The sequence below is a fragment of the Glossina fuscipes genome, unplaced genomic scaffold (genome assembly GCF_014805625.2).
Source record: "Glossina fuscipes isolate IAEA_lab_2018 unplaced genomic scaffold, Yale_Gfus_2 0, whole genome shotgun sequence".
Lineage (NCBI taxonomy): Eukaryota > Metazoa > Arthropoda > Insecta > Diptera > Glossinidae > Glossina > Glossina fuscipes.
Genome location: NW_023998414.1, coordinates 8,254,352 through 8,263,766, shown reverse-complemented (window position 1 = coordinate 8,263,766; position 9,415 = coordinate 8,254,352). Strand labels below are relative to the sequence as shown.

The 9,415-nt window shown below is 34.8% G+C and overlaps 1 protein-coding gene across 1 annotated transcript; it reads left to right on the top strand.

The window, feature by feature from the left end:
• The first annotated feature begins 2,550 nt into the window (after window positions 1-2,550).
• LOC119639958 (proline-rich protein 36-like) lies at window positions 2,551-4,625 on the top strand. The gene is made up of 2 exons (XM_038037708.1): window positions 2,551-4,282; window positions 4,344-4,625. The coding sequence occupies exons 1-2, from the start codon at window positions 2,671-2,673 to the stop codon at window positions 4,532-4,534; spliced, it is 1,803 nt and encodes a 600-aa protein (XP_037893636.1). The 5' UTR covers window positions 2,551-2,670; the 3' UTR covers window positions 4,535-4,625.
• Window positions 4,626-9,415: the final 4,790 nt, after the last annotated feature.

Here is a 9,415-nt window from a genome sequence, read left to right as displayed (position 1 = left end):
AAATGAAAGTACAAAATAAGGTCAGTTTACAACATTCGATTAAACCAATCATCCAAAAGTTTTCACACACACAAACAAAATTATACCCACGAAAAGAAAACAACTTGTACCGCCGTACTTTTTTTCCAACAACCAAGGTCACATGATACTTTTCAATAGTCAGTCCGTTACAATATGCCAGTCATTTTTCGAAGCAAGTGATTTACCGAAACTGTTGCGCATGTTATGCCATTCTCTACAACTGCATCTATTTTTCGTATAACGCTTAGTTGACTTTGCCCCATAGTGTTCGCTAAGGATTTAATCGCTAACGAAGCCATTAAACCCAAGTTTTTCAATATGAATTGAGAATCAAGCAAGAAGTTTTTAAGTAAACTGAAGCTTTCACGCATCTTTCATAATCCGTGAGCAAAGCACCCGCAAAGAAGCTCCATGCTCCATGCGAATTAATCACATGCGTTCAGGAAGGTAGTTGAGGCGATGAACACATCTTTTACGGTATAAAGTGAAGAGCTAGGGGGGATGGTGTCCTATTCACGTAACATGGTAGCGATCAGTAAAAAGTGACGAAATAGAAAAAGACTGGGAAAAGGGGTGACCGTACCCTAGTAGATGTACAGCCAATCGGTAACTAAGGATTCAGTACAGCTACGAAAATAACCGAAATTAACTCTAACATACTGACATTTAAACCCGTGAGCACAGACCTGGTAATCGCGATTGTTACCTATTCATACTTACAACGAAATAAATTTGCCTATGGTTTTATATATCGTATATAAATTTATTGACGATATTTGCTTTTCTTACATTATGCTTCATGGAATGTAACGTGGAAAATATAGGCGAAGGAATTAAAAGTCGAAAAATCGGATCGTACTAAAAGGGAATAACATAATTGAATTCACATATGATGGGTACCCATTGTTTTCCACATGTGAGCTTATATAATAATATATATGTTAGATCAAGTTATTAAAATTTCGACTTGAACTGAATCCTAATATCTTTCTGATCGACGTTTATTTTTAGATATGAAAAATTTCCTTAAATGTGGCAACATTGTCGCTTAATATAATATTTATTTACTCTTTTTTTTTTTTAATTTATTAAATAATTTTTACAAATTAGTTAAACGCACACATGTACGTACAGTTTTGGCAGAGAAAGTACACTCAAGTTGAGTTGTCTCTATTTTTGTATATATATTTTTATATTTTTTTTATTTATGTTACTTTATACCGCACGTTATTTTAATTGATGTGGTCAATACAAAAATGGCAATAGATTTCATTATATAATAACGATAATAATAATAATAGTAATGGAACAAGCTTTTTAAGAGCATTTTTCAAATTCCTTGAATGAATACAAATACTACCTGGCGTCTCAGATGAGTACATCAACAATTCTGCAGAAATGTGTTAGCAAAATTTCTTTCTATATTTCAATAAAAATCGCAAATTAATATAATTCGCCTAAAGCAGTCCATCAATTTTCCATATCGTTTAAATGCTAAATTTCTTGAACGCTCAGACGTTACAAAATGTAAGTACAGTTTCTCTTTGCACAGATTCAATTTGTGTTCAAAAATTCGATTGCTTGTCGCATCGCATCTAGAGTAATTATGGAAATATTGAATAATTAAGAAAATTTAAAGTAATTTCATATCGATCACAATGCGTCTGTTACCATTTAATTGATGGCTGCCGTTATTTTAAAATATGGAATGCAATCTATTTACATTCGAGATGTTTTCGATGAAATTGCATAAAGATTGAACTATAGTTCACTAAAATCTAGATAACCTTTTTTGTAATGAAAGTTCAACAATACAGTTGAAAATGTTAATTTGTTGTATTCCTATAGCGGCAAGTTTTTAGAGAGAGTGTAAGAACAAATAAAATTTTAAAAAAATGCATCAACTCTTTTATAGACGCTGTCTGGTGGCTGCTCTGATCCTAAAGGGAAAGAAAGACCACAGCATTTGGTCACTAATCAAAGATAGTTCGTCTTGCAACTTATTTAACACATTAAAAATTTTAAGAGCTCTTTGGACCACGATCCCATCTTCCTTAACATCATTAATTCTATCATTCGTTCACTTCAGCAATTTCCATAAAAAAACAAAAGCATTCAACATCGCAGCTATGCTTTCCTCGACATAGCCCAAATAACGTCAGCACGTTAGAAATTGTTACTAGAAATATAATTAAAAGCCAAAAAAGGTATTAAAATATGTTGTCGGAATTTTAATTTGCCGTGAAACTTTAATACAAGAGAGACGACCAAAGAGACAGCAGATAATGGATACGTGAGGAACGAGTAGTTGAGTAGTTGAGGAGAAGTGTTGCCAGAAAGTCGATGTATTTGGGCAAACTGAGCATAAGTCGATAAGTAGCTGTCGAATATTTTATTATGCTGACTGAATACCTTCAGCATTGCAAAACCTTCCACAACTGAGAGTGGTGACCAATCAAAGCGTTTCTCAGTTATTTTAAATGCAAGAAAAAAGAAGCGGGCAAATGTGCATAATATCCGCTTTATAAATAAGCCAAAAAGCGAGGAAATCCATTTCATTATTCAGCAAACAACTGGCGAGTTGACACTGATTACATAATCGAACGTTATTAAAAAGTTGCTAGTGACGACGTGATCTTCAAAGTGAAAATGAAAGTTTTTACCTTGACTTTGGTCGCTATACTTTTAATAGTATGGTGTTGTGGTGCAGTAACATCGACTGCTTTAAAAGTAAAGAAGAATGATAAACCAGCTTCTAAGGAAGTGAAATCGCAAGAAAGGGAATCTAAGGCGAAAACTCTTAAGAAAGCTTCAGAAACGGAAAAAAAAGAAGTTCGCAAACGTGGTATTTTACACTACGGTGCTCTGATGGGACCAACAGGTCTATTACCTCGAGGCTATGCTGGTCATTATGGATATGGCTGGGATTTACCGACTGCATTGCCATCTTCCTTGATCGCCAGTCACGCTCATGCTCCAGCATTACTTAAGTACAGTAATGGTTTTCAATACAGGGCTTTAGGTGGACCAAATTTAGTTTCCGCAGTATTGCCAGCGAGTCTCACTACTGGCGTTTCCCATATTCATCCTGCTCCACTAGCGCCTGCGCCTTTTATTCTACGTCCTGGAAATGCTGTTGTGCAATCATTTAATGTAAATTATGCCCAACGCAGACCTGGCGTGACAGTACCGACTGGCCGACCATTGCATACATTTGCTTCTGCCGCGACATCATTACATCACATACATCCAGTGAATACACTACAAACTGTCCCATCATTACAACCTGCACATACAATCCAGGCAATTCAACCGATAGCACCTGTCCCACCGGTGCCTGCAGTGCAAACAGTGCCTACAGTACATACTGTGCCTGCGGTTCACACTGTGCCTGCCGTACATACTGTGCCTGCGGTTCACACTGTGCCTGCTGTACATACTGTGCCTGCGGTTCACACTGTGCCCGCAGTACACACTGTGCCTTCAGTGCAACCTCTACATACATTCCAAACAGGCTTAGCGGCACGGCCAGGACATCATCTGCACCCTGAGCATGCAGTCTCCTCGATACATCCCGTGCACACAATACAAACCGTTCAACCTGGGCAGCATTCGCCAAACGTCGTACAGATACAACATCTGCAGCCTCCATCAGTGCACTGCACTGACACAGGCACTTACCAACATTTTCCTGATTTCTTCCAGACTTCCTTTGTTCCACCCGTCGCTGTGCCAGAAGGTCCCGCAGTTCATATACAACCCACTTCTCCTTCCTTACCACCAATCCCAGCCTTTCCAGCCCCTCCTTCGTTTCCCAGCATACCCGCTGTGCCTGCAATACCTTCCATACCGACAATTCCCACAATACCGTCCGCACCAGCTATACCTTCTATACCGAGCATACCGAGTATTCCATCTGTGCCGACTATACCACAACCTCAAATACCGCCGAGTGTTTTTTTTCCGGCTCAAGTGCATCCTCCTGTACCTCAACAACCACCCACATTTGTCGGTGTAGCAGGCGGATTAGTGCCTGTGGCCGCTAAGCCCGACATTGGCAGTGCAGAAGCCTCACCGCAAATACCATCTAGGCCCGCAGTACGTCCGTCTCAGTTTCCTGAACCCAGCCACACGCCTGAATTACCCCGTCCTACTCAAGAACCTTGGCGGCCTATAGTACACGAATGGGCCACTTCTGTGCAACCAACCCGCCGACCTTCTATTACCTTACTACCTCCGTATGGAAGTACCGCAGGAGAAGGTTAGTTTTATAATCGTAAACTACAAAATCTTTATTTATTTTTTTTTGCCCTCCTATATAGCCTACTTACCACCTGAACCATCAGGTAATCAGAAACTGCAACACGAATTTGGCGTCGGTACCAATCTATTCGATAACCTTAGCGACAGTGAAATCGAGCATATATTCACGCAAGCCCATCTGGCAGCTCAACAAGATCATAATCGACACCATCAACACCAACACACTATTCACAACTATCATACGAATTAGTTATGGATTTCGAATGGTAAATATATTTTAGCGTTTTTTCAACGTTCTAGTTAAAATTATTTGTATTCTATTTTTAAGTTTTAATGTATTTATTTTTATAAAAAAGAAAAAAAACAAAACATTTCTGTGTTATATTTTTGTTTTGAGACTTAGATAATATTAATATAGAAATGCAAAAAACAAAAACAAAAAAAAAAAAAACTATCAACATTATTATACCTTTTACGTTTTGATGGAAGCAATGTTTTCACAATATCCAGTTAAGGCGAATCTTCAAGTCCAGGTACGAATTCGTAAAAGACATTTTTGCACTTAAATGAAGAACCAACCCTAACTGATAGTTATGATGAAAACAAAGTTTAGAAACGTAAATATAGAATGTTATTCACGACTAATTAAATTGTAATATGTAAAAAAAAAAAAAACAACCAGTCCGTAGACTTAAATATAAAGAAACTCCAAATTTTAGATACTTAAAGATTTTTGATATATTTATTTTCCTTAATTAATTTCTCGTCCGAATCTTTAATCATAAGCTTTTCTGACCACACCCAAGCCCGAAATTCCAAAGAAAAATAATCATCAATTCTTGATATATACAAATCTGAAAGTTGATGGTGGGCCATTGCTAAACTATGTGCAAATACATGTAAATCTTATTAATATAGAATAACTCGTTTATTGAAATTATTTCACTAAATCAATGATTTCATTAGCAGAAGAGTCGCGACGAAATACCTTAGATAAGAAATACTGCAATCATTGATGACTGAGATGAAAATCGAATAAGTCGTCTATCGATCGCGTTGTCAATAAGTATATCTTATGTTATTTCTTTGGGTAAATAGACTGTCGCGTCACTTTTTCCACCTGAAAAGAAGACGCAGTATGCTATAATGTCTGACGCAATGAATGGCATTGTCCAATTGTCCATTGGCCAATATTGATTTTGTAATTCACTCTTGTTTCATTGCTGATGATCACATCAACCAAACGACATGTGTGTATACATAACCCTTTAACAAAGCAGTGGCTATCGTCCTCCCGTTACATTCCAACTCAAGGTAAATAAAGCTTGGTTAAATGTGTTGTGCTTCCACTTACATCGTATGGAGCAAACATATAACAGAAAACTTGACTATATGTGAAGAAGTAAACAAATTAGACTCTGACCTTAGATCGCTTCCATCGAGTTCGTCAGATATGGACGTACGATGAAATGAATTCTTCCCGGCCGCAAACATTTAAGATCGTTAAGACTATATGCCATTAACATTGTAAAGCCATATAACTTGCTGCCGTCTCGCTGTCAAAGCCATTGTTCATACAAGTGAGTTCAGCATTGTTTTTATGGTTTTCTCTATAATCCTGAAAGTGATTAGTTATTATGCACTCTTTGTTTAATTATTTCAATCTGCAATTCATTAGAATTACTCTACTTTTACTTTTGTTATAATACTTTTGTACCGGAAGAGACTTTATTGTCTTATTGGTACAAAACTTTTCTTTAATTGAATTTTACTAATGAAGTGATAATTAATTATTGATTAATAAACTTAAGCTTCACCTCAGCTCATAACAATTTGAAAATATTATGTCCATATGTTTTAATAATACAAGTGCCCCTAATTATCTTGTCAAAGCTATGCGCGCTTAATGTTTTGAATATGTCCCACCTCATCAACTTAAGCTTCCCAGAATCAAGATCAATAGTCTAGGATCGACCGAGCTCAATAGATTCAAAAAATTTCTTTAGATGATGTCTCTGTACATAAAAAGCAAAGTTCGTAACTCAAGGCTATAGCTTTCGTAGAGCTATTGGCTTTCGAAATTGCTCTTTTAATCTTGAAAAGTTTTGATACTTCCGACAGTTTGACATGTAGGTATACGTTAATCGTTTTTGAAAATATAAGCGGACGATTTTAATGCCGACATTTAATGTTTGATCTACGGGTAATTTCGTCGTCGTCGACAAAATACGCATATATGTAGCGAAAATGACGTCTATTTACCATTAAAAAATTTCGAAATGATCCGACAGTCAAGCACGTTAAAAAGTTACGGGAAAACAAAGCCGATCGTTAAATATTCTATACACTCCCCGCCACAAACAAGTAAGAATATTATATAGTCGAACAAGGCCGACAATTATATACCCTATACCATTTCACCTAGTGCAGCCACTCACTCATTTTAATAATAATCTATCAAATTTACACATTATTTTGATGCAATAGCATACTTTTCATGAAAGTCCGCATATTTAACGACGCCCAAAACATCACATGATGTCATCCGAATTTAGCAAAATTACTTAATTTTTTTAAAAATTTTATCATTTTTCACTATCCGTCTAACTAAAAAACTAGAAAGCAGACTTGCTCCACATATAAGGACTTGCTTGCCTTTATTTGTTGGGGCCTAAAAAATATATAGCTATATGGTCCACATTTTTTACAGTTGATATTTTTACTAAATTGCTATTGTGGACCAACTGAACTTTTTTGTCAATTTACTATTGTGAACCAATTTTCAAATGTAGAGAATTATATATTCTCCACCATATAAGGATTTAGTTTTCGTAGGAACAGTTAGGTGCGAAGGGATTCAAAAAATTACCCCAACCGAAACAGACTTTTCATATTAATTTAGAATGTTGAAATGCTTTTGCTCGACGAGCTTTATCGAAAAATTTGAAAAATTGTAATTGTAAATAAGTGGTAGAAAAGATGGACGGTATAGTTTTGCAAAAAGAGATCAGCAGTAATCGTCCTTTTGCATGACAACGCTCGACCGCATGTCGCAAAAATTGTTACGGATACAGTGTATGCTCTCGAATGGGAAATTCAGATATATCGCCTTGTGATTACCGGCTGATCAAATTGATGAAGCATGACTTGGCTTGGCCGCAGTTTCGAATCGCTCTTTCGTCACATTGAGAGAAAGATCAAAAGAAGCTATAAAAAATGATGGGAAGTATTGTAATTAATATATGTTGTAGCAATTTTTCGCAATAAATGTCTTTTTCAAATGAAAAAATGATTAAAACACATGCAAGCATCTAAAAATTAATATTTTTTATTTTTACGACCGTAAAACATGTAAACGCACGAACGACATTAGCCCCATCAACTGGTCGTATGAGTATTTCAGCGCATATAGTGCAATGCTTAAAATTTATCATTTCAATCCTGTTGTATGATTGCTGATAGTATTAATATAAAAATCGCTATTTTTAATTTGCGAAAAACCAACAAGCAGGTAACTCTAATTCATTTCTCTCGCTTTCTCTCTCACGCTCTCTTCGGCATTCTCTGTCTCTCATTATCGTATCCACTCACTCTTTTAGCATAAAAGAGACCAAGCTATAATAAATTGTTTACTCTATATATATATATATATATATATATATATATATGCAGATAATGCAGATGGTAAGGTAATAATGTTTTCAGGCCGGTTTCCAAATAACATTAAAAAATATGTAAATAATTTCCTTTATGCTTTCTCACTTTTATATTTAAGAAGTACACTCTGTTTTGTATCGTTACTGAAAGATTAATGTTCACGTTTCATATATTAACCATAACAGTAACAATAATGTCCACATACTTATCTTGGGACTTGATTTTTTACTATACATATGCGATTAATATACGAGATATATAGAATATATTTTCTCTCTACCTTAAATGCATTATTTCTAAAACGTTTATTAAGTATCTATTCAATGCGTTTACATAAGAGATTCTTTAAAAGAGAATTATTCATGATTCGATTGATTTATTACGACATTTTTGAACTCATGTTCGACTTGTGCTCTTTTCTGTGGTTTTTTTTTTTTTTTTTGTTTTTTTATTCACCCTCTAAGAATATGAGTAGATTAGCTCTTTATTCCGTTTGTAACGTTAATAGATGTATACGCGTCAAATATCGTATAAAACATATATATATATATATACCTTTTTTGATTAAGATTAATTTGTCTAATCGTTTGTTACTAAAGCTATTATCAATGCTACCGATTTAATATTTGGCAGAAATATTGTCTACAAGCGCTTTCTTATTAAAACCTCGACTAATATCATTGGTAATTGGTGTTCAGATTCCTGCTTTGCTTATTTCTGATTACATCCAGATAATTTTTTTTTTTTCTTTTCATAATATAACCGACCAATCACTAAGGGAATGTCATCTATTCGTAGAATACGGATTCGGTAGTCGCGATTCATACTTACTACTCGGCTACTCATGCGGATAATTAAGGCATTAATCGGCTTCGAACGGTAAATTATGCTTTCTTTATAGAATATTGATTGATGGCGAACAAGATGCTTTCTTGATAAGAAAATTATGTGATACGCAAGCGTCGGGACGTCTTCAACTAACAATGGGGTTGTGAACATTTGAATAGGGCGATTGAAATCTCCTTCTTCTTCTGCGAAGACTTGATCATTTCATATGTATCTGCCGGTAATATGTGTGGCAAAAATATGTAAAAACTATACATTTTCGATTAAAAGTTGAAAAAATTGAATCGTAATCCAAAGTTGATTTGATTAAGATAAAACACGAAAGGAAGTTACAATTTTTTTTTTTTTTTGTTTTTTTTTGTTTTTTTATTCTCGCTTGTTTTTATTTCGGTTGCTTTGTTCTTTTTACAATAATGTGTTTAATATGAAAATTATTGCTTTTAATTGTTGTTCATTCGTCATTCCCGGTTTCATCCCGTCGTACATTTTACTTAAAGATTAAATAAATATTACTTGACTGCTTGAGTGTTAATGAATATCTTTACAAACAGACTTAAATACTATAAAATATTTGTCTTTTTTCTTTTTTTTTTTTTTCTTTTTTTTTAACTAAACTAAAATCATATTT

What these genes read in the sequence shown, in the direction of transcription:
- LOC119639958 (XM_038037708.1), top strand. Translation starts at nt 2,671, where the DNA reads ATGAAAGTTTTTACCTTGACTTTGGTCGCTATACTTTTAATAGTATGG. An exon ending in TGGAAGTACCGCAGGAGAAG is followed by an intron (nt 4,283 to 4,343) that starts GTTAGTTTTATA and finishes CCTCCTATATAG; the next exon opens with CCTACTTACCACCTGAACCA.